The sequence below is a fragment of the Artibeus jamaicensis genome, unplaced genomic scaffold, assembly GCF_021234435.1.
Source record: "Artibeus jamaicensis isolate MK-2021 breed Jamaican fruit bat unplaced genomic scaffold, CSHL_Jam_final scaffold_833, whole genome shotgun sequence".
Taxonomy (NCBI): domain Eukaryota; kingdom Metazoa; phylum Chordata; class Mammalia; order Chiroptera; family Phyllostomidae; genus Artibeus; species Artibeus jamaicensis.
In genome coordinates, this window is record NW_026522056.1 from 14010492 (window position 1) to 14036721 (window position 26230).

General features: G+C 42.8%; 1 protein-coding gene across 9 annotated transcripts in view; it reads right to left on the reverse strand.

Moving 5' to 3' along the window:
* Positions 1-26230, reverse strand: part of RBPMS (RNA binding protein, mRNA processing factor) — a 162594-nt gene that overhangs the window by 89667 nt on the left and 46697 nt on the right. For all 9 annotated transcript variants that reach the window (XM_053659930.1, XM_037128786.2, XM_037128784.2 and 6 more), the window contains exons 2-4: positions 6597-6674; positions 3205-3243; positions 1955-2017 (exon numbers count right to left, since the gene is read on the reverse strand). In XM_053659930.1, the coding sequence (XP_053515905.1) occupies positions 1955-2017; positions 3205-3243; positions 6597-6674 (180 nt within the window). The remainder of the gene's footprint in view (positions 1-1954; positions 2018-3204; positions 3244-6596; positions 6675-26230) is intronic.

A 26230-nucleotide genomic window follows, 5' to 3' on the forward strand; every position in this document is an offset into this window, starting at 1 on the left:
CAAACAGAATTCATGATTAAGGGAGAGGATGCTGTCAAAGGCTTGCTATGAGTGAAAAAGGAAGGAAGAGCCGAGCACAAGAAGAACCTAAAACTAGACCTCAGGTGAAGAAAGCCCAATGATCCAGGGCCATTTGATACAGCGATGGACTTAAACATTTCTATCATCCTGGCATACAGCATAGCTCCATAAATCACATCTGTAATGATATCACTGTTAGGTGCAAAAAATGTGAAATTATATTTCTATACTCTGCTTAATAAGGTAAGAAAACACAGCTTATGATTATGACCACTTAATAATTTAGCTCATAAAGGAATGTTGCCTTCAGATGATAGAGGTAACTATAAAACCCTAATAATGTTCTTCAGACAGACGGTCAGTGACATCTTTATATACATAGCAAGTAAAGATTAAGGAAGGCAATGGAGAGTCCATTCTGTGAACAAGCTTCAGCTACTGGCACTTCCTTTATAAGAACAATGAAAAGAACCCGGTGAACACTTCACCCAACATAACTTTAAAGGACCTAGAACACTTCTGCATTTACGAAGCTGTCACTTGGTTAGAATGAAAGAAAACACTGAGTAGAAATTATGGTGTAATTTTTGAGTTTAAAAAATTTTTTCAGAGAATTCTGGTTGTATCCATGTAATGCAAATACCATGAAATAATTTTTATGCCAAAATATTCAACTATACAGTTTGCTTTACTGTGTACCACTGGTATTCAACAAATAATTGGTTTACATTCTCTGGGAGAGGAAGAGTAAGTAAGCAGTTTTTCTGACCAGAAGGTCATTTATCCAAATCCAGAAAAATTCTGAGCTCTCTGATTCCTAAGACTTTCCTGTATGTTTCTATGAAAAATCAAATTATTTCTTCTGAAAACGTATACATTTTTTTCAAAGCCCCAAACCTCTCAAGATTGTCACAATGACAGCATTATGAAGACCTCACTCCCTCGGGCCACCAAGTCATTGGAATATTGGGTCTTTTCTACTGTCCCTCCTCGCCCTTCCTCAGCACCCAGGAGCTCAAAGGAGCAACTGGCAAGGGTACCTGTAAGTTCCAAAGCAACATGAAGGCCAGAGACAAGTTCACAGAAGCTTACACCTTAACACCCAAATTGAAAACAGTCCAGTGGCCACTTTCCTTTCAAGAAGCACCCTAAACACTTCTGGCCGCATTCATCAACCCTGATTCACAGTTGTTCAGACCTGGAGCAGGATAGATCCAGGCTCTGCTTGAGCATCTTCACCTGAGGATCAGCTCTCAGCATCCTGGGGCTCACTTAAACTGGCTCCTTTCCACTTTATCTCAAGAGGCTTGGTTCCCTGAAGAAGTTGTTTTGCTTCTCAACATAGGGAAGGAGGAAAATATTGACTAAAGTAGAACTGGTAAAAAGCTTCACAACATACGGCTGACAAGATGCCTGCAAACCAGACACAGCCGCACCGTTCAATCACAGTTCACGCTCACTTCTCACGTCACGCTGCAAAATGCCTTTTGGGGAAGCCACATATGCAAGTTTTTCATCAATCAGAAAAACGACAAAGACCTGTTAAAAAACCCAAAAGCTACATACCTAAAAGAAAACCTCACAAAATAAGAAAAGCCAAGATTGTGATCTATTCTTGGCTTAGGCTTAGCTCTGAGAGTATAATGATGGCCAAACTAGGCTGCACACCACCCAGGGATATGATGGGGCTGCATTAAAATAAGACTCACATCATCAAGTATTTCGAGCATTATAGCTGAAGATAGAGAAGACCAAGTATTACTTAATAGTTTGCACATCTGACCACAGTTCTAAGAAAAACCTCTTTCGAGGGCTCATTACATTGAGGAACCCTTCCCTGTCACATTGAGAAGCCTTATTCCTCCCACTTCAGCTTCAACAGTGTCCCCCCACCGCACAAGGACCCTGCCCCAGCGATTACACGAGTACTCACATTCAAAGCATTCTTCGCAGCTTCTGCTTCTGAGCGACTGTCAAAACTGACAAAACCTACGGGCTGAAGAAAGAAAAGCAAGTATGAAGGAAAAAAATCAGAGGCTACCTACTTTTTTTTTTTGGGGGGGGGTGTCGAAGGTGATGTCAAACTGAAGGGCTAAGATAAAGGAACGACCACAGACATTCGTGTAGAAGTAAGAAAGCCAGTCCAGAAAAATCACGAGTCAGTGGTTTAGCTGAATTTCTAACATGAATCAAAGGGATTGTGAGGATGGTTCTTCAAGGGCATAGCTGGGGATTTAGGGGACCATAAAAATAACTTAGAAGAGGTAGGAAGGTGAGCAGCAGTGAACAAGGAAATAGAGAAAAACTTGGGTTGAGAGACTCTACACTCCCAAGTTGAATTCCGTGTACCTCAGGTTCTTTATCTTTTAATGTAGAGAAAGAACTGAATCACCTTTTGGTGTATAATGTCAGTGCAAGGTATACAATGACACAGTGATAAAAGCCCTGTACTCTCACTGCATAATCAAAATTATGAAATGACCCTTTCCATCACAAATCCCAAGGGATGCCTTCCAAAAGTCCTGTATTCAGTAGGTGTGTAGACCGTACTGTTCCAACTAAAGAGAATCCCTTTGGACTCAGTATCTTTCAATCCAGAAGGATACTAGCAACATAGCTTGTTCCTGATGAACCAGAGAATGCCTCACGGAGTGACGAACAGTGATTGGGAGGTGAGCATGCTGAGTGCTCCGCATTAGAGGGGAAAAGCAAACAGCTGACAATGTCGAAGAAGCTTGCAGGGACTGTGAGGGTCACTGATTACCACCGCCACTCGGGGTTTGAGAGAGAATGTGAGTCTTCCCCATCAGATTCTCCTACCGATGGTGAGTCTGCCTGTTTAACCTTATTAAAAAAGGAAACAGGAAAGAATTGGGAATAAATGTGAATGTGGATGATAATTACTTTTGAATATACAAACAAATCCCGATATAACAATGCTGGATGCGCTGCATCTGCCTTCCTTGGGGCCAGTCCCAAATACCCTAGCTGGAGACTATGGAATGAACAAACCATTTTCCTGTGCTGATTCCTAACCGATCACACTCTTATTTTGAATACAACAACAAGAAAATAAAATCCTAATGAGAACACAGAAGGCTGAGCCCTAGTAACACTCCTGAAGAAAGTCAATTCAAACTTTTTGTGGAAGTGATCGTTCATGTGCAAGTTTAAAACTCTTACCTGCTTAGATGTGAGCTTTATAAGAGAGCCCTCATAGCCCTGAAAAGGAAAAAACAAAAATAAAAAACAAATTTAGACCAAAAAAAAGAGTGCTAGTGAAAAAAAAAAGGAGTTATAATAATGGCACCTTCTCAAGTAAAAATGAGTGCTTTATGACTGTTGACTACTTCTTTCCAGAAATGCCTCTGAAATTCACTGGGGAAGCAAATGACACACAGGGGCCCTCACCCATCTTTACAGATGCCTGTGTCTGCATGCTGGGGTCCTGGAAGAAATCAAGCCCTGAAATCCATGCATTTTTATGTGTTTCTTTTGCTTTTTTTTTCCACGAAATTATGCAATGGTATCTCTGTCAACAGCAGATCTTTATTCAACAGAACCCAGAGAGGGAAGGGGGTAAATTTCATAAGATGGGAAGGTAAGAGTATGTGATGACCTGGTCATGTATTCGCTATAAAATACCAACAGCGACACATTAAGAATGCACTATACCTTGGTGATCACCTCATAATTTATATAAATGCCTAATCAACATGGCTGCACACCTGAAACTAATATAATATTGTACATCAACTATAATTGAAAAATAATTTTAAAAAAATAATGCACTCAGTAAAACTTACTAATCAAAATTTCAAAACTGCCAAAGAAGGTTACGTAGGCAGTGATGCTAAATTCTGCTGAGTTCTTTTGCTTATTTAGTAGAGCATTATGACTGAGGCAAGCAAAAGTTCCCTGTGGGGTGTTTACTCCAGCTCATCCTCACGGAGGATGGAAACACTCCCTTCAGTTCCTCCCTTTCCTCTTCACTGGACCCGCAGCATGTGGATGACAAGGTGTGTTTATTTCTGAAAACAATCAATGGCTGGTGGTTTGCACTGATGGATGAGACAGAGGGGAAAACACCACCTGACATGACTGACCACCACACATATCAATGTCGAGACAGGTTTGCAGACCAGGGTCAACCCCCAGGGACGTTAATTAAAAGAGGGCTGTTAGGAATGAAGTGCGGTCCTGACTTGAGTGAGCACAGCTTTTCTGGGCAGAGCCTTGGGACTGATTCATCCTCTTATCTTCCCAGCATAGAACTATGTGACCAATCAGCTGCCGTGAACATTTCACCTCACAGGCCTTGAGCTCTCTGGCCAAAGAGGTCATGGTTTGCAGCCCTGCCTCATCTCTTTTAAGGTGCTTTCTCTGAAAAGCCTAGAGGTTTAAACACCCTGAAGGCCTTAAGTGGCAAAGGACAGATGGGTATTTCACTCAAGTAAAACACCACAGGCAGGAATATACTGTGCCCTTAAGTGACAAGAAGGGAGTTAGTATCACAAAGTCGTTCAGAACAGGGATGGCAGAGTGAAATGGCTTGGGTTTGAATCTTACCCCTGCCATTTACTATGTGGGTTAACAGGAGCAAAATTTATTCAACGGCTCGAAGTTTTGTTTCCCTCATTGGAATAAATGAGGCCAAGCCGTTCTAAAGTTCTGTGATGAGAACTAAGTGAGATCATTCATATAAAGGGCTTGCAAGCTGAACCACTTTCTCTCCACACATATGGAAACACAACAGTAATCTGTCCTTTAAGATCAATTAGGTTAAGCCCTGGCTGGCAATAGCTCAGTGGATTGAGCATGGGGCCTGCGAACTAAAACATCGCGGTTCAATTCCCAGTCAGGGAACATGCCTGGGTTGCAGGCCAGTTCCCAGCAGGGGCCAGTTCCCAGCAGGGAATGTACCAGAAGCAACCATACACTGACATTTCTCTCCTTCCCTTCCCTTCTAAAGATAAATAAAATAAAATAATCAATTAGCTTAAAATGTCCCCACCCAAGGGACAGTAAAATTTGCAACCCTGCAAAGGAAACTCGGGAAATTCTGTCAAGTTGGCGTTCTCCTCCCACGACACCTTCGCTTCCTCCCCACTTCCTCTCAGCTAACCTCGTGTGTAAGCTTCCTGTTTCCTCTGCAGGGTCAGCGTTAGGGTCACGATAAGGCAGCGATTTCCAGCCGCTGCGCCACACCAGGCACTACCTGACCACCGAGTCAGGGGCACTGACTTCTTTTCCTTTAGTTGTCAAATTAAAAAAATGGCAAGAGCCACCACAACAATAGCCATTTGGTGTGAATGAATCAAAATGATTCCTACTTTTGTCAGATCAGCAAAAAAAAATCTATTTTTTGATGTGCCACAGAATTTTAGTAATTGGTTTGTGTGTGCCATGAGATGAGAAAGGTCACAAATCCCTGCATGAAGGGGCTGGCTGTCAGAATGAATTTACGTCACTGAATAAATGCTTTCTTGACACCTAGACTGGGCTCTATTGCAGCATCTTTGTCGGTTCTGACCCTCCCTCTTACTTCCTACACAGCTGTTTTCAGCTGGCACCCCCTCCTCTCTCCATAAGAAGCTGGATCCTGTTCCTCAACCTGTCCTGCGTCTACGGTTGGAGTCCTCCCCTTCAACAGGGATGGAGGTCTAACCAAAAATCAAGGTGGTCCATCGCCTCATCGCAAGTGTGGCCCCAGAGGGCATCACTGGCTGATACGTCCTCAACGACCAGCTCAGGCCACAGGCTCTGAATTGATCATGACCTCCAGGTCCAATCCCCGAGGGCCAAGGCCTCCAGCCCGCAGCCCGCCCGGTCCTAGCCTTCTCCAATCCTCCGCAAGCCGGCCTTCGAAGTTTTGCCTTGGCAGCACGCTTCCTTCAGCTTTAGTCTGACTTCCTGTTTGGTTTCCAATCCCGGATACATTAAAAGTATCTCTACAGCAGTTTTATCCCAATAGTCACACTGCACTGAGTATCTCACTAAGCCCCAGGAAAGATTACTCTCATACGACACTTTAATACTTTGTTCTACTGTACTTGAAACTTAGGATATTATTCCCATGAAAAGAATAATGGTGTTAGGTTCATAGTCTAATTCATAAGAGTCAATTTAACCTATCATGTCTCCAAAGAATAGTTCTAACAGAACTATTTCCACTAATAATCTCCTAGGGATAGTGCTGGACTTATATTATTGTATTTGAAATATAAATGCATAATCGATAACTGAGGGTGTGTTTGGTGGTCTGCACCTGGAACATGCCCAGCTGGCAGAGGACACCAAGGCTGCTCTACAGAGGAGACAGACACACGTGCACACCGGTAAGAGACTCCTCCAGACTGGCTGTCGGGAGGACAGAAGGCTGTGTCCACCTTTCCTCGGTGAGACCACACACCAGAACTGAGTCCCTAAAGGCCCAGGACTCACTGACCTTTTAAAAATAGCACTAGACAGGGCACTTTCTCAAAATTGTATTTCTTCCCCCAAAGAGACCTAGAAGGACCTTCTACACACACTTTTTGCTTCCTTTTACAATGTCGGAAAGACAGAAAAGGTACCTTAAATGGTCTGAAAAGCAGGTAAAGCTCCCGAGGTTTGATGTCCAGAGGGAGACCACTGACAAACAGGGTCCGGACCTGGAAGAGACAAGAGAACCGCTCAGAGGAGTGGAATCCAGAGACGACTCCTTACGTGCAATTCCAAAACCCCTTGTCTTCACACACTTCACGCATCCGACCTACTTCATGCTCCTGCAATGACGCAAGAGCGCTCTATGTTAAGATGACATTAAATTAGATCTTCTTTGTGGATTATTCAAAGTGAACTACCTCTAGCTGATTTAAATTCATGAGCTGACCTCCTTCCCAACTAGCCATTGTTGGCCCTAAAACTGGGGGGTGGGGGTCCAGATAATTCCATTATTAGCGTCAGAAAAATGCCATGAGGGTGGTCAACCTGCCGTCCTTCCACTCTGATCAAATGGACACAGAATGTGGTTCAAAAATAAAATCAAAGCCATTTATTTTCTCCTGCTTGTCCACCACAGCTTCCTTCATCTGCATTCATCACCACAGTAATTTTTAATAAGTGGAAAAGTTTATTGAACAATTCAAACACATCTAAAGAGTAGCCCAAATGCCTACCAGCATCTTCTCAGTCCCAAAACGGGGACAGACCTCCCTGACTGACAACTATAAGGCCAAGGGTACAAACTATCTTCATCTTTATCCTTTTCATCTTTAACCTCTAGCATTTTAAGTGTGATATGTCTTCAAGTGGGTCTCTTTACATCTACAGCCAAGGTTACTCTACTACAAAGCTATCATTAAGAATTGAAGGACACATAAAGAGCTTCCCAGGCAAGGGAAAAAGCTAAAGTAGTTCACTATCACCAAACTATTATACAAAATGTTAAAGGGACATATTTAAGAAAAAGAAGATCAGCACTATGAGCAATAAAACATCAATACATACATATCTATCAACAATTGATTCTAAAAAAAAAAAAAACTAAGCAAACAAGAACAGAGACGGACAGAATCATGGACACGGAGAGCATTTTGATGGTTGCCAGGTGGGAGGGGCTGTGGGGAATATGTGAGGAGGTGAGGGGATTAAGAAGCACCGATAGGTAGTCACAGAATAGCCATGGACATACAAAGTGCAGTATGGGAAATGGGGTAGCCAAAGAATCTTACATGCATGACCCACGGACAGGCAAGCGTGGGCCCTGCCCATGGAGGGGGCAAAGGGGGAAAATCAGGACAATTGTAATAGCATAATTAACAAAGTACAATTTTAAAAGAGGGATTTGGGGAGTTAACTTAGGAAATAAACTCCCATTTACAGAACTGACCTAAAGAAGATGACTTTACAAACTTGCAAGGCAAATAATTTAGCACCACCACCACTAGAAATCTAGGGGCTATCAACATTACTTGATATAAATTAAGGTTCACCTGCATCCATGAAATATAATATGCAACCAATGAAAAGGATGTTCAAGGAAAAAGTACACATTGTTTTGTTTTATTCTGTGAAACAAACAACCAACACACATGTATTTGGAGAGGGAGAATGCCTTGTAGGATGTATAGATGCCAACGTGCTTATGCTCACATGGCCCTGAGTGGCAGAATAAGAAGCAGTTCCAATGATTTTTATTAGTAGCTGTTTTTCCTATCTTTCTATAATAAGCATGTATTAGCTACTAGAATTTTACTTTGCTGGGTTGAGCATTGTCTCATTTTAAAAAATACTTTGCTTTCTTGATGAATTATAACTAATGTCAGTATTTATAATAAAAATCGTCAGGTTTATGGAGAAAACTTTTCTAGGGAAATAATTCAGAAACAGCAGGCTCTTCGCGTCCTAACAGGAAGCTGTTACACGAGGGGAACTGCTGGCCCTGCGTTTGCCACTCGCCCCCAGAAGACGACAGGAGGCTCAAAGGGACTGTGTCGTTTATCAGATTAGAGGCAAACTAGTAAGACGCCTGACATTTTATTTACACGTGGAAGCAACTTAAAACTCCTAGAACCCCACAGAGCCACCCCTTTCTCAGAAACCTGATATGTCACTTCCCACTGAAAACCTCTTCTCTGCTCTGATCGAACAGATACACTGACTAGGAGAAATAATTCTTAAATACTTACATGATGAAATATGTAAGTATTTAGTGAGAACTAAAGGTCACTGAAATGTACACGCTTGGAATTCATGTACTTTGATTCATTTCTAGACTACTTCAGGCTTGCAAACTGGAAAACAAACAAAAAAACCTCTTCTTCAGTATGTAATCCGCACTTTCCTACGAACCCGAGGTGACTGGGATCTAGAACCTTGGGGAAATGTGGAAACATTTGGGTTCCCTTGTTCTTCTCACCACCACCCTTCTTATCGGAGCCACTCGCTAACAAAGCACCCTGCACTGTGTCTCCCCAGGGTCTATGGCAATCACAGAGGTTAAGGTCTGACCTCTGACTGCAAGGAACTTACTGTCAGGGAAGGAAGCAGAACATGCCCCATGACCTTCCATAATAACAGAAGGAAGCCTAACTCATTCACGAAGTAACCAATCAGACCCCCCAAACAGTGAGATACAATTTTAAGAAACAGGTATAAACCCATGATCAAATACTCAGAAAAAAAAATATTCCCAAAACAAGTGAGCGCCACCAAATGCACTTTTGTGGCAGGTTGACCGTGATTCCAGGGCAGGCCCAGCTGACTGACCCGCAGTGTCTAAGGGCACAGACGTGCCTGGCACTAGGCCTTCAGTGCCCCAGACGTTTACTTTGTATCAGACACATGGGGAAACACGCTTCTCAGTCAAGGGCGCGGCACGCCTTATAGAAGTTCAAGGCACGAAGCTGCTGACAGCTCTATCCCGAAGGGACGCTAGTGGATTCTGTGGAAGCGCCTCCCACTTCGTTTTTACCTGAAGGAACAACCCTGAACCGTTCCGAAGGAGGCCATGCCGGGTGAGATCATCCTGTGCAGAACAGCGAGAGCAAGAGCCTCCTTGGCTCGGCTATTATGTATCGTTTCACCAGCGGCCACAGCTACATTTTGGAGAAAACTGACCATGTGTTCTTAAGTGGACTGCCAGCTTTCAGTGGAAAAGACAAGCCACATTTCTGTGACTGACTCCTAACTTAATAAACTCTAATTCAGTCCGTAAAGCCATTCTCTGTCAGTCTTCGGCTTCCCTGGACAGAAAGGCCACAGGCCTTGGCATGCAAAGGCCCTACCTTTAATAAATGACAGGCATTCATTATCTTGTACCTAATCTAAACACTCAAATAAAAACTAACGGACACTGCTTATTAATTTCAGTACACTGCAGAGAATAATCATGCATCCTTTTCAGTAAGTGGCCACATCTGGTAAATACCAGTGTTCAAAGACAATGAGCATTTTCCGTGTATGTTTTACTTGTTTAGATAAAGGTCTCAGGGATCACCCTCTAGCTGCTTTGACCTGAGACCTCTGCAGGTTTCTCAAATTGATAGAAGATGGGGAAAGACAATGTCTCCTTTTCTAATGATTCACGAATAACTGTTCAGTCACTCCTTTGAAAGATTCTAATGAGTAAAACAAAACCATGGGATGCTTCTCTGACCTTGTACCCTCTGCAAGCCTTCCCTCCACCTACCCACCTTTTTAAACATACAACTACAGACCCCAGAAGAAGCTTTCAGTGGTGGTGTGTGTTGAAATCATTCTCTGTAATACACAGTGGATTCACAGATAAGAACTTTCAAAGGGCACTGTAGAATTTGAGGCCCTTTTCCCCCCTTCAGTCGGTACAGCACAGTCCCAGGCACAGAGGTACACTGTATAAACACCCCTTGGATGAGTTTAGCCATCTACAGAACACTGTGTATCCATGGGACACAGTGAGTGTCTGTTTATGGGCATCCCTGCTGACCACACAGCAGAGAAGGAGGGACCCCATTTCCCAGTCACCATCATGTCAGGACAGTCACCACAGCATCGAAAAAAAAAAAACCCACACATGACAAAAAGGCAAAAGAGGTTAACATTGTAAGAAATGGCAATTTAGGAGAGGAAAGAGAAATGAGACAGAAACAACCAGAATCAAGGCAGAGAAATTTAAAGACAAAACCACCCAAGACCACCAAAACATTCAGGACTACGCATCCGTCTTCAAGGACAGAGTGACCCACAGGACACCAGTAAAGTCACTCACATTTCAACTGACGTTTGAAACACACTTACTTATAAATAAATCCAATTTCAACAGGGTATGTAAAAGTATGTAATTCACAAAGTTTTTAAACAGACGGCCAAAGTCACTAGCGAGCACATATAAAATGATGGGTAGGTATACCTGTATCTACTAATATATAATGAAGTTCTCAATCATTAGGTTAAAAAAAAAGCAAACACTAGAAATTGTTTATAATTCCAGTTTAATCCTTTCAGTGTTTTTTGGTAACTTAGTATATTCTCAAGTCTTAAAAAAATGTGTACCTCTATATACCTAATTCCGACATGTTAATAGTAGGGAAGTTCTGTATATTTACAGTGGAGAGAGTGGGTGCAATTTATAGAACTCACATTTTATATATTTATACACTTTGGCATTTAAAATATTTGTAACAATAAACAATTTTTTTAAGAGAAAACAAATACAAACCCAAAGGTATCTCCTTCCTTGGAAGGTATCATAAACCTCAGGTCCTGCCTGTCCTTGTTTGTGCTCAGGAATTTTCATTGTCCTGTCTCTCCCTGCTCCGGAGGGACGAGCCTGATCTCGTAGAAATATGCATTCATGTATCTGTTCCACACTTCGATTCTGACCACAAGTCCGTGTTTCCTCACACTCTGAAAGTCCAATCTAACCTACGGGGGGCACCGTGCCTCTGAGATACGGCCACAGGACCAGGAACGCCCCACCCACCTGCAGTCTGAGGGCGTTCTCCTTTGTGACCACTCTACCCCCACTCAGATGAGAAGAGAGGGACCACTCACTCACTTTCCAACACCCAAGGGAGTGCCATCTCTTTTCTGAGAGACCACACTGTACAAACTTGGTTTCAGGGACAGAGAAGTTCAAAAGCATTCCACATTTCTGTGCAGCCTAACTCTCAGAGTTGGGGTATTTTTAACCCAAAAGGTGGGGAAGGCAAGGGGTGTTCCAGAGCCTCGTTGGTAAGTTTTACATAATGGTTAAATTACTTCACGCTTTTAAAATAAAGTAGAAATGAAATCCGTTGTTTGCTTCTTCTGTACACACCAGCTGCAATACCCAAGTGCAAGACTGAACTCTGCTGAGGACTGCTGGTCATCTCACCTGCAAAGGTGGCTTTGCTGGCCTGCTGGGATTTTCCCACTCATGTCTCGCCACCACGGAAACAGAGTATCACAATCATTAAAATGGACCATCAAGCCTGTAGTCCTTATTGCGACTCTGTAGAATCTGAGCAGCCTTTGGTCAACTTCCAGTTCTTCGTTGGTACTGGCTTCAGGTCAGAGCAGATGGTCAAGTTTCTTTTTCCAGTCAATGGCCATCTATTGGACTTGAAGACTCACCCCTTTCCTAGCCCTGGGAAGGTATGTTTTGGTTCAGGAGTCCAGGTTGCTACAGACACCAAGGACTGACTAAACATACGATAGCAAGGGTCACTATGCTGACTCCCAGGTTTGTTTTAGTTTTAAATTGATAATGGCTCTTTTCTTTCTAAAGGAAAAATCCACGTAATTACCCACAATGCACAACTCCCTGGTTTTAGGGTGCCCCCCAGTGTTTGCCCTGGGTTCTATTTGGTTGGTTGACCCATCTGTAGGATGACCAAATGTACACCTTGATTTGGGGCCCATGGAAGCCAGGTCCTTTCGCCAAGGTAACCAGAAAGTTCCCAGTAGGATCAGCCAAGGAAGAAAGACCCACGGGAGAGCATCCGTGGGAGGAGGAGGAGGAGTGTGGCATCCTGTAATCTCACATGTGCTGGGCTCAGAACATGCAGAGAACTGGGGACAGCAGGTGATTAATACGTATATCCTGCTTAATGAACTCGGTTCATTCCCAGTGTCGATTTAAAATCAGATGGTCTCGTGATTTGTCCCTTTGATAGGACTTCTTAAGACCAAAGTCCAATCTCAGCCACCTCTGGCCTCTGTTATACATTAGTCTAAAAGGATAAGAGACAAAGAGAAAATTTCTAGAGTTTGAAAACTGCCCAGGAGATGTGTCTGTACATGTAAGCGCCTAACCTCATTATTAAGAAATTTCTACCCTGGCTGGTGTGGCTCAGTGGATTGATTGAGCACTGACCTGAGAACAACTAAAAGTTGCAGGTTCAATTCCTGGTCAGGGCACATGCCTGGGTTGCGGGCCAGGCCCTTAGGTGGCCTGTTGGGGGCAAGAGAGAGGCAACCCATTGATGTTTCTCTCCTCCTTTCTCCCTCCCTTCCCCTCTCTGACAACGCATAAGTAAAATCTTAAAATGAAACAAAACAAAAACCCACCTGGCCTACCCACAATACAGACTTTACCATGCATGGCCTACCAAAATCACACATAAGCAGAAAATAGGAAAAAGATCGCATCAAAATTCCGAGACCTCTCTTTCTTTCTCTTTCTGCATCGCTGGGGTGACTGTTATTTAACAAAGCAGAGATCTGCTATTCAAACGAGAAAGTCATCCCACCTGTCCCAAACTGCATAGAAAAAACTGCTGGACGGCACACAGAGTTCTTCAGTCATTTAAAGCACCTGGAAAAAATGTAGACCGTGGCAGACAACGGACCCACCACTGCCCAGGGCTCTAAAGCAGCGATTTTCAACCAGTGTCCTGCAAGAATGTTTAAAACTGTTTAGTCAGGGGTACTGACCTCTTTCCCCTGAGACTGTCAAATAAAAAAATTGACGACAGCCAACACAACAACCACCTTCGGTGTGAATGCCCTGTCATGAACCATAAATATACAGGTCATGTAAATACAGTTGCATCTTACTGGTCACGCCCCAAAATAAGGTTGTGTCAGACTGGTTCACTCTTGGTACCAGAAATCCTTATATACAAGTATAGGCAACTAATTTTTAAAAAGTCACTTTGGAGCAAAAGGGTAAGTAATTACTACTATTATTTTTTGCAAGCCAATCAAAATCATACCTGTTTTTGTCAGATAGCCAAAACATGTATTTTTTGGTGCGCCACAGAATTTTATTAATTAGTTTATGTGCTGTGAAATGAAAAAGGTTGAAAATCGCTTTTGTATGGCACTCACTGCTTTTGATAGTCACGGACAAACTGAGGGACTGCAAGCTCCTTCAATTTGCCCGCATTCTCAGTAACCACCACACTGTACACACATAGTTCTAACAACAGAGAAGGTGTGAGAACTGCAAAGCTGGAAAGACGTGGAGGAAAGGTTTGCTTCCCAATATTTAGTCATGGGAAATGACCCAATATCCACCTGAAAAGCTTTAGTGCAGGGTCAGCTCACCTTCAAAAATGAAGGTTCTTCCCCAGGTGACGGTGGCGAGCATCTCAGTACCAGGAAGCGGATGGGGACAAAGTAGCTACGTGGTACTAGCAACAAGGCATAAAACAGCCTTATGATACACGTAAATATACAGATATGGATGAGTATGAAGAAGAAATAAAGTCATTCTAACATTTTCATACGCACTTAAGAGGTTAAGTACTCAAAGCAGTAAAGCATATGTAGTTAAAAGAAGATTCACGTGGACCCAGGCCACGGGATTTCAATCCTGGTTCTGCGACTCACTAGATTCGCATCTGGGACGAGTCACTTAACCTCTCCACTCAGCGGTGTCCTCATCTGGAAAAAGGGGATACCAACAGTGTCCACTTGTGGCAATTTTTTAAAAGTTATTTTATCTTCAGAGAGACAGGAAGTGAGGCAGAGAAAGCGGAGGAGAGAAACATGGATCGGTGGCCTTTCGCATACCCCCAACCAGGGACCTGGCCGGAACCCAGGCATGTGCCCTGCACGGGAACTGAACCAGTGACCTTTTGGTTCACAGGCTGATCCCAATCCACTGAGCCACACCAGCTAGGCCCCACTTGTGGCCATTTTGAAACATGTCCACGAATTCTTTGTTGTCCACCCCCCCCCAACCCCGTGATGAGATGGAACTTAACTCACTTCCCTCTAGCATGGGTTTCACTTAGTGACTCACTTCAAATGAGCAGAATGTGGCGGGAGTGAGAGTGTGTGACTCCTAATACCAGGGTGGAAAAGGCACTGGGCCTCTCTCAGTTGAAGAAGCCTCTCTCTGGTCCCTCGCTCTGGGGAAAGGCAGATGCCATGTCTTGATGACAATCAAGAAGCTCCCCACAGAAGGGATGGAGAGGTCTGGTGTCAAAAGCCATGTGAGCGAGTCATCATAGACGCAGGCCTTCCAGTCCGGTCAAGTCCTCAGAAGACCGCAGCCCGGGCTCGAAATGTCTGACACCGTCTTCATGGGAGACCCTGAGCTGGATCCGTCTAGCTAAGCCAACTGCTCGATTCCTGACCTTCAGAAATGGGGAAGCAGCAACTGTTTGTTGTGTAAGCTGTTAAACGCGGGGGGAGTTTCTTACAGAGAGATGCCACGGGATTAAATAAATTCACAGATGTAAAGGGCCTCGAGTTCAGTGCTTGGCTCATAGGAAGAGCTCAAAAACAATATCTGAAATGAAGCTGCTTTTTCATGCTCCAAGGGCAACCCCAAGAGAGGCTGCGGCTGCAAATATGCATGCAACTGTTGCAAATAGGCTTAAAGTGGGCAAGACAGAAGATAACAAGTTTGCACAGTAAAAGAACCTGTGCAAGTTAACCCAGAAGTATTTCCATATTATAAATCCCAACAGTGCAATGCAAAGTCCCTTCACCACCCCGCTGTCTTTCCACCTCTTCAGAAGGCCAGGAGCCGGTCCCCTCCTGGCCAGTACCCCACCACTCTCCTGCTCCTCGTGCGTTCGTTCTCTTAGACCCTTTTCATCCTTTTTCCTCTTTCAACTTTTATTACATGCAGGAAATCTGTTTCTCTTTTCATTCTATTCCTCAAATTTAAAAAAATCGATCAAGGTTGAGGAGAATAAAGAAAAGGAAAAGGAAGTGATAACTTTCAAAGTGGTGTTAGGCAAAGCATCACTCTCTAAAATGTTTAATTAAACTTGTACTAATAATATCTGTCCTCTTCCTATCTACATTAAAGGGAAAATTAGAAGTATGAATTAACTTCTATATTAAGTAGTAGCATTCATGATACGTTAAAAGTATCTTACTCAATGCTACACCAGATTTGTTTCATCACTTTTTATTGTGTATTTTAGCTACAGTATACATTGATTAATACCCATAACTCATTAAAGTCGTCATCTGAGGCCTGACCGTTGTGTAGTTCAGCAGGCTGAGCATTGGACCACAAAGCCAATGCTGGTGCGATTTCCAGTCGCTGGTACAATTTGCAGTCAGGGCACATGCCTCTGCCCCGGGTCTGGGTGCATACGAGAGGCAACTAACTGATTGATGTCTCTTTCCCTCTTCTCCCTCCATCTCTCTCAAAAAAAAAAAAAAAAAAAAAGCATCCGTCTGGTTAACAGCCCCACCAGACTGTGTCATCTCATAGAAAACCAAAAGAACGACGATACCAGTGTTGACAAAGACTCAGCGGCACTGAGTCTGTCACAGGCGCTGTTGGTGAGAACGCAAAACGGTGCAGCCCCGCTAGAAACCAGTTCGGCAGCTTCTTATTAAACTGCAATTTTGCGTATTAAATGTAATCACTATGCGAAATGTATGTAATAAAATGTATTACAATGTAGTTACTATGTAAGGACCTGTACCCGTGTTTGTAGATGCTTTATTCATAGTAACCAAGAAATGGACATGCGCCAGGTGCCCTTCGGTGGGTGGATGGTTACACTGTGACACACCCACACCATGAGGTACCAGTCAACAAAAACCAAACAAAACCTGTGACTACAAACAAGTTGGATAAATCTTAAGAGAATTCTGCTGAGTAAAGAAACCAAATTCCTAAAGGTCATATACCACATGATTCCATTGACATAACATTCTTGAAATGACAAAGTTATAGAGATGGAAAGCAGATGTGCAGCTTGCAGAGTCGGGGTCAGAGGTGGAGCAGAGGGCCAGAGGAGGGCGCGTGTCCCACAAAGGCGAGGGAAGGCGTCCCTGTGGCGACGGGACCGTTCTGCGTCCACAGAACAGAGCCCGCGTGAAACTGGGGAAGTCTAAACGCAGTGAGCGGGGTCTACCAGTGCCATTGTTTTAGCTGTGATGTTGGGCTATCATTTCACGAGATGTTACCATTAGGAAAACTTAGGCAAAGGGCACAAAGGATCTCTCTGTTACTTCTCAGAATGGTATGTGAATCTATTACAATGACCTCAAAATGGAAAGTTAAATTGAAGAGTACATCTGGAAAAACTTTTAAACATAATCATATGTACATTAATCAAGAGAGTTGTATCAGCTGGTAAAGCTGAGCAGTGAAGCTATATGGTAATGAATTCATATACATTTCTATTTTAAAGCCCTACAAGATCAATCTATTCCTATTAATTTTTTAATTGATTTAAGATTCAGTATTGTCGAAGTATCATCATAGTAGAATAAAACTTGGCTTTTTCCAAAAATGAGTATATGGTACTCAATTTATAATTCCGACTCATTCAACCCCTTCCTTTTATTGCAGTATGCAATTATCTTAGGTATGGCCTACTTTAATTAGTACCCATACCTTATTCCAGATATGTTGCATGTGATATAAAAAATAGAAATGCTAAATATATGAACTTGAAAACATTTTAAACTACTAGCAGGGAAAAGGCTAAGGGGTACCAAGCCCAGGGAAGTCCGCCGAACACGGACATCCGCATCCAGGCTGCACTTTGTATTCAATAACGAGGCATCGGTGAGTTCACTACTGAGAACGATCTACCCTTCCCAGCCTGTTTCTACATGACAATTCATTCAGCCAACACTCGTTTGCATTTAAAACACCGCAGGACTGAAATACAAATTTTTGGAATACAACCTACTTGAGGTTGGATACTTCCATTTATTCATAAACTACTTAGTTCATTCCACACACAGCAAAGCCCAGTGCTTATATTGTGTTCTCCTAGTACAAGAACTTCCATTTTTAAAGTTTCAATCACTACCTAGGTGTTCTAAATCATGCAAGTCTCCAATTCCAGAACAGACAGAATACATTTAGGCTAAAACTAATAATCCCCCAGCCTACTACAGGAATTAACTCTTCTGTGAATATATTCGATTTGATAACCACCTATAACTATGTCTGTTTCCCACCTATGTGGTCATAAACCAAGCTAACATGAAGTTCGTATGTTACGTGAATGTGGAGATATGTGTGTCATTTTGCAAAGGGATACAGATCTCAGAAGTTGTCACGTGACTCACAAGGACTATACGTGTCGGCTGGGAGCAATGAAAGACATGTAACATGTCAGAAAAAACAAACAGTGAGTTTTGGGGCTAAGAAATAACCTAGATTAACAAAGTAACTAACATATGCTTTGCATGTCAATCTCAAACTTTTAAAAGCATGTTCGATACTGAATATGGGTTCCCACAGCACTGTTAACCTTTCGGTTGCTACGGTGGAAGGAAAACACCACTAAGTGGAGTCTCCTGGTTTAAATCGCTCCCCACAAACAAAAGTCTGAGACCTGAGGGTTGCCACTTTTATCTGGTTAGGCTCTCCAAGTTTTCCAGGCTCTTCAGAACATCACTGTAGTGGTGGTCTCCACATCTGATCAGCACCAAACCTCTTGACCTCAAAGACCAAGGAAGCCTGTTGCATTAACACTGTGTATAAACTTACGAAGCACAAGGACATTTCTGGGGAGCAGCGTCCACAGCCTGGGTGCTCAGGCAACTTTGTGGCAGCCGACATCCAACCGCCTGCTGAAATCTAATGAAAACGGAGCCAGATAATGGACTGATCCTCATCTAACAACCTCACATTTCAGGGTAAAACCGCAGCTACTTCTTTTCTCTTTAGTTTAGTGCAACAGAAACTTGACATTCACAATCTCGGCATTCAAAACATGTTGTGTCTCCTGATGATAAATGTTTCAGTTTTAGGATTTAAGAGCTCCACTGTACTAGAGCTCCCAACGAATAAAGATATTGGCTCAAATAAAGGTAGAATGATACTTGCCCAGAGATCCTTTACCATGCTGCAAGAGGACATTACAACCATCAAAAAAAAAAAGTCTTAAGCCACAAATTTTAAAAACTCAGCAAGCGTGTCAATGCGAAACAAGGTAAATGGGTCCCAGAGATACTGATGAGAAATTAGTTCATCACAGACACTGACCTACCAACAGTCTTAACTGAATCTATTTGCTCATTTTTTTTCCGTATGAAAAAGAAAAGCACAGTGGCATGCAGAGCTTAAGCACAGACTGGAGAGACAGACTGCCTGGATCTGAAATCCAGCTCCGATGCCCACGAGCTGAGTGAGCTTGGATGAGCTCTGAACTCCTCAGAGCCTTCCGCCCTCATCTGTAAGAAAAGACATAAAATCTACCTCCCGGAGTTGCTCAGTGCAGCGACTTTCAACCTTTCTCATCTCATGGCACACATAAAGTAATCACTAAAACTCTGCGGCACACCAAAAAATATATTCTATCTTTTCCCAATCTGACAAATAGGCATAATTTTGATTCATTTACACCAGACAGCTACTGTTCTATGGACTGTTGTGGTTTTTTTATTTGACAATGCAAGGGAGAACAGGTCAGTGCCCCTGACTAAATAGTCAAGTATTGCATGTTTTAAAAATTCTTGTGGCACATTGGTTGAAAATTGTTGGTTGAGAGGATTAAATAAAGGAAGACTGGTAAAGCATTTTGAAAAGTACCTAATACGTGTATAGTAAGCATTATACAAGTTTTTGTTACATAAGTTAAATAAATATAACCCCCCCCCAATGCTACATGGTAACACTTTTTTGCGGGCATGGGTGGAATGAACACTGAAGAATGAAATTTTTCAAATCCTAAAACTTGGGACTTCATTTAGCCAGCTAAAGAAAGATACTTTGAAAAGTTACCCACAATAAAACAATGTTTCAAAAAGAGCTGTTAAGGTAAAACAAACAAAAAAAAACACAAAAAAGCAAAAAATAAAAAACCCACACACAACCACTGAAGACTAAGACACAAATCTTTTATTACTCTTCAATAATACTTAATTTCTAGAGTGAAATTCTATGTATTATTCACACTATCCCTGCACCCTTTCAGGAACTTGGAGCTCCTTTTCAAGGTTTAACAAGTGAATGAGAACACCCATCCGTAATATAACATTTGTAAAGAGCACAAACAAAACAGTATGTTTTAAGGAATCAGCTCAACATCTTCCATTTTGTGAATTTCAAAAAGCTCCGTTTCCAAAATTATCTTTCTCCAGATGATGGAGAATTCTCAAAATTGTCAGGACCTGAGGGCATGTGAAGGATCTTCCACAGTGGACATGACCTGGCCTGTCAGCTGTCTCCCGGAACCTGGTGCCAGCCCACCTCTGGCCAGAACTCGAGCTGCGACATGCACGGCCAACACAGCTCCCACAGAGCCAGAGTCTGTGTTTTAATAATATGACCAAATAAAGATACAATCAACGTCCCAGATATGCTGTTCGGTTGAGCCAAAATTTCTCAATCGCTCTTCCAAATAGCCACATCTAAGCTGTTCATTAAAGTGTAATTTCCCTGGAACTTCCAAATGTTCTAAATACAACAGAATATAAAATCGCATCAGAAATCTAAAAGCCAGTATACATAAGCACTGAACTATACTACACCGAAGATTTGAACAAAGTCTTTTTAGCACAGTTAACAACAGCACATACCCCTGTGCACTGTACTCTCTTCCTAACTAAGATCCCATAAACCCAGGGGAGGTGAAGATGGAACCCTAACTTCGCACCTTGGCCCTGTAACAGCCGCGCTAGGACAACTGGCCCATAACCTTCCCATGACCCTCTCAGGCCAGCACAATCATCATCTTTTCCCTCTGAGTGTGTATACCCTTTATCGGAAATTAAAAATTTTATTTGCAATGTCATGTGATGGCTCAAAGATATTAAGAAACAATAGATACATACGCACATAAACATGCACATGACTGTTTTGAATATACATCATCAAAGTGCACTTGTTTTGAATATACATAATAAAAGCACGCACGACAAAACTGTCGCAGTTCTAACCTCAAAATTGACACTGCTCACATCCATCAGTTCCCTTCCACTGCGTCAAACCAAATTCCCAAATCTACGGTCTTCAGATGTTCATAATTAGACTCCCCTCCTCTCCTCGAGCTCTCTTCCATGGGCTCTATGAGGTCAGTCTTAACACCATAACTTGCTCATTCCCCGCGAAAAAGCCTTTTCCTTTGTGGTTATTCTTTTTGCGTAAAAGGCCCAGTTCTTGACTTGGGAGTCCAAACCAAGCCTCCCCTCCACACAGGAAGCCTCCCACGGCTGCTCCCATCCTTCCTTCCTTTGTTGCTGAACTAACCCCCCCTGCACTGACTGCCCCACAGTCGTACGTCTCACCTGCTCTGCTCTCCAACTGTTTCATGGGCTTGAGTTCAGTCCTTTCCAATCAAACCATAAATTCCTTGAGAGCAGGAATTTACTTACTTATCACTATAATCTTGAATTGAGGATCTAAGTTTCCCGCCACATCTGACATCTATGAATGACACATTCAACTCTGGCCAATGTGCTTCAGTTGGTTGGATGTCATCCCATAAACAGAAAGGTCACAGGTTCAATTCCTGGTCAGGGCACATGCCTAGGTTGAGGGTTCAGTCCCTGATTGGGATACATACAGGAGGCAATTGACTGACATTTCTCTCTCTCTCTCTCTCTAAAATCAATGAATACATCCTTGGGTGAGGATTAAAAAATAATAAAGAAAAAAGAATGACACAATCACTTGGAGAAAGCCAAGGCTAGATAGTATTTTCATTATTTCACAGAAATGGTCAGATTTTAATGGTAAGAGGCAAGGCTCCCTTTCTATCTATCCATCAAAAATAACTAAGAATTTAACCTATGAAAAGACTTATAAAGTACAAGAACTTGAGATCCCAGATTTGGTATCACTACCCTAACCTAACCATAGAATCACAGAAACAATTCACTAATTTCTAAGATGGTATCCTTAAGTATTCAGTAACTTATCTTTCTGTCTTAATGTTCAAGATACAAGGATTACTGAGCCTAAATCAAGAGATTGACAGAACTTGTTCTTTCTGCAAAACCAGCTTTTGCCTGCAAAGGTTAGAAAGGAAGGCGCATGAACTATTTCACTACAAGAAAAAGGAAGCATAATTTCTTTCTTTTCATAATAATAGTGAAAATAAAAGTTTATGTCTGAGGTTAAAGCGCATTCAGAATTAAATGTGAACAAGAGTTCCAAGACACGAGATAGTAAACCGCAGTTGACCCTACCTGTCGCTCCGCCCGATATACACACACATACACACGTGCACACGTGTGCAGCACACACGTGTATGGCACGCATCCTCACAGGCTCCTTGATGCACCATCATTTCGTTGCCTTAGCTCTTGTTCCTTACACTTGTAGAATGGATACAACACCTGCCACTTTTGTGATATTTTCAAATATAAAAATAAGTAAATTTATTAGCGAAGTATTTTAAGTCCTTGAGCAGCATTATTATGCGGTAGTTAGTTATCCACATTTCCAGTTTCAATGCCCAACTGGCCATCCGAGCTGCCTCTCTAATGGGCTTGGGGCGCTGTCTGTCCAAGAAAATAAAAGGATGACACTAAGTTCCAAAACACATAGTAAGAGAAATAATCTGCTGGAAGGAAGATCACAGAGCTCAGGGTTTCTCCAATGTGCCTGCCTGATCCGAGGCAACTCTGGGTGTCTGTTAAAAACCAGACTGCTCGGACTCTCTTCCAGAAGTCCTGACTGTTGATCTGGGGGTGACTCTTAGGAGACCAAACTTTTAATAAGCAACACAGATGATTTTCCTGATCAGACGTATTTGGGAAACACTGAAGTAACACATTACCAAACCCACAGGAAAGCTCTCTAGTTTTGAAAGAACATAAAAACAACATCCAATTATACTTATTCCCACAGAGTCGAGTCTGTGGCCCCCTGAAAGGTCCTCACTGCCAAGTGCCGCAGGGCCTGTGGGAAGATTTTCCTTGACCTTGGAGCAGAGTGACTCTTAACACAGGCAGAGAAGAATTAGACCCTTTCATATGAGAAACAGATTTGCAATTTTATTTTATGAAGTACTTCTGTGTTTATTTAGGAAGAAATCACTACATCTGTGCTTAAACTAGTGACACAATGAACTTACACTATGATTCATTATTGAAAATAGTGTGCCCTAGCTGGTAATCTCAGATGGTGAGAGCATCGTCCTGCATGCCAAAGTCGGGAGTTCAGTCCCCGGTCAGGGCACATTCACAAATCAACCAATGAATCCACAAATAAGGGAAACCACCAATTGATTTCTCTCTCCCCTTCAAAACAATAAGCAAAAAAATTTAAAAGAAAATAATGTAATAAGAATAATTCTCCTGAGACACTCCCTAAGTTTCTGAGAAGTTAAAAGTTTGTGGGTGTTATGTTGTTTTAGAGAAGCAGAGTATCTGAGACGCAGATCAACAGACCAACAGGCAGTGATTACTGATGGCGGCTTACTACTTGTAAGAAATTATAATGCACTGTACTTGAACCTGAGCGTGCCTATTATCAACAGGAACTTACTAACGTGTGCATTCGGATTCAGCAGAGGGTGTGGGGCCCGAGATTCCACATTTCTAACTCGAAGCCAGGCCTACAGGCCACATTGGAAATGCTTTCAAGGAATGACTGCCCAAACTTGAATGGGGGTAAGGGTCACAGGGGGATTTAGAATGAAGATTACTGGTCTCCATTCCTGACACCAGTATGGCTGGGTCCCTGGAACCGGCATTTTTAACAAGGACCCTGAATGATTCTGGTCTAGACAAGCCACAGAACACACACTGACCAATACTGCTTGCTGCAAGTGTCACGAAGACAGTAAACGCAGGTATCCCTTTCTGAGGGACTTACAGGTCAGGGGAAAGGAAATACCTGCGCCAAAGAGCCGCACCACGAGGTAGTGAGTGAAGAAAATACTGCCTTGTTCAGGGCAATACTCGTGATTTGCTCTAAAGTTAGGTGATATTGATGATTTTAGGAAGAAAAAGATTTTGAAGTTTTGATCGTTAGTAAACCCTAACTATGAGGTATGAAAAGGATGGTTTCTAGACAACAACTGCCAGGAGTCACTCTCCCACACGCCTTGGTAAAATGAATTTGCTGCTACAGCTGGCTGTCCCGGTATGTGGGCCACAGTAAACACTACAAACAGCCGCCCTGACGGGCAGGAACGGGGAGTAAGAACCCCATGGCACTCTCCCTCCCCCACACAGGCATCTTCCCAGAGATCAGAGGCGGCAGAATTACAGACACTACACTGAGGGAAAGGAGAGGAGGGGATTCTTATGTGCTAATAGAAAACAAAAAATTAGTGGGGGTGAAGGTGAGTAGAGTGAATAAATGTAAATGCTCGTGTAGCATCTGAACAAAATGCCAGTGATGAACGCTCAGCTCCACCCAAGGGACTCTCCACCTCTCACCCCCCTGGCATTGCGCATTTCGTTCAGTACGGTCTGGATGCCTGCTCTGTAAATGGCAATGACACCCATACAGTCATCTTTGCACATCACACACTAATTACTCATTCTTCCCTGGTTTCCCATAGGCTGGACTTGAAGAACGTTGGTTTCTTGCCTGCCTATAAATGGAGATAACAGGACTCTGGAATGCCCACTTGTTTCAGGATAAATGAGCGGAAGGCAATGATCGGAATGTGTTTTTACAATCAGTGCTTAGTTAAGTTGAAGTTAGTACAATGCAACCGGTATTGATAATCTCTTAGAAACAGGAGTACTGCCCTGTGCTGGGGCTCACGAAGGAGGGTGGCGGAGGGTGGCGGAGCACCGCGGAGGGAAAAAGCACTTGACAAGTATTATGGGTCTTGTGTTCCAGTACCGACAAACTTTGACCACTGCTTCACTCCTAAAACATCTTTCTGTGGCTGTGACATCTTTCTGAGAAGGTCTGAACACTGTAACTGAAATAGTGATGATGGGAAAGAAACTGAGAACCAATCACTCTACAGTCCTTCCAGGCTAATTAATGACCATTCTGAAAACCAGTGCTGCATCTAGCTGCTGACTGTCCTGCATTCCCTAGAAGGCAGGAGAGATCTGTACAATTAACGTATTGATTTTTCAAAACAAATGGACTGTTTCCATAAATAAAATTAGCCTCTAAACTCTGTGCAAAAATTTCCAGTTTCTCACTTGTTCTTCGTTCTTATCAGCACATTCATCATCACCAACAGACTGTTTCCTGCTTCGAAACATTAGTAAAATGGCAGTTTTCCCCCGAGAAAAGACACTAGCCCCATTCACATTTCTGGAGAGCCTGAAATAATGTGAGCTATTTCCAAAGGGAAAACTGTCTGGGGGAAGGGGAGATACTAATCCGTGACCATCAAAACCTCAACTTAGTTCCTGGGCAAAGCATTCTCATTTTGCTTGACATACAACCTTCACGTGACCTAATTCAAAACACCCACTAAATAAAGAAAGGTACCTCAAGTCTTGCCTAATCGACAAGGCCCCAGGAGTACGGACACTGGGTCAACGGCTGAAGTAATGCTTGATGTACATCATTTTATAAAAGTTTGTTAGATGTTAGCTTAGGGAGGTATGAAAGACAAATCTTCTGAGGTGGGGGGCACTGGGGGCCCAGGCCCGGGAAGTGCGCTGTGGTCTGCCTGCTTCTGCTCCAGAGCACGTCTAGAGAAAGGAAAAACGCCCTGTTGTATCGCAGCCCCCGGGGCCTGTTCAAGACTCCGGGACTGGGATACTTCTTTTGATGCGCAAGTGATGAAATATTATACCTCTGGGGCTTTTAAAGGAGTCTACTCTGAACAAATATTAAAATGCTGACTAGTCACCAGGAGTATTGATGTTTCTAATCATTTTAATGAACATAGGATTTTTACTAAACAAACATACCTGCCTTTTATCATTATTATAAAAGGTTCAGGAAAAATCTTTTTAGTTCAAAGTTTTGTTTTGTTTTGTTTTGTTTTAATGAAAGGTGTTTGTTCCGTGTAACATGGTTTTATTGCTTTTCAGGCAGTGGGTAACCAGCTAAGACCAAAAGTGAAGGTAAATTAATAGCTGCATTTACTCATGTTGTTACAGAAGACTATGTCAACGTTCAGATCTCTAGTCAGTTTCTGACCATGAAGTTTCTGCCCATCCAAGTGTCCTGGGTTCCAAAGCCAGCGCTGGTTGGGCAAGAACTACCCGAAGGTTGCCATTCATTTGGAAGCCAGTTATCACAGGTACAGACACGGTGTTTGCTCACACCCCCCAGTCCCTGCCTGAAGTGACCTCCCGTGGTGCCTGCCCCGGTCCCCTCCTCAAGGTCTAGTTCTGGGTGTGAGGAATAAAAGCAAACAGGAGGTTGCAGCCAGGCAGAGTCTCTATATCACACCGAAACAAAGTCTGCTTGGTAGAGAATATCAAGCCCGAATTAGCCCAT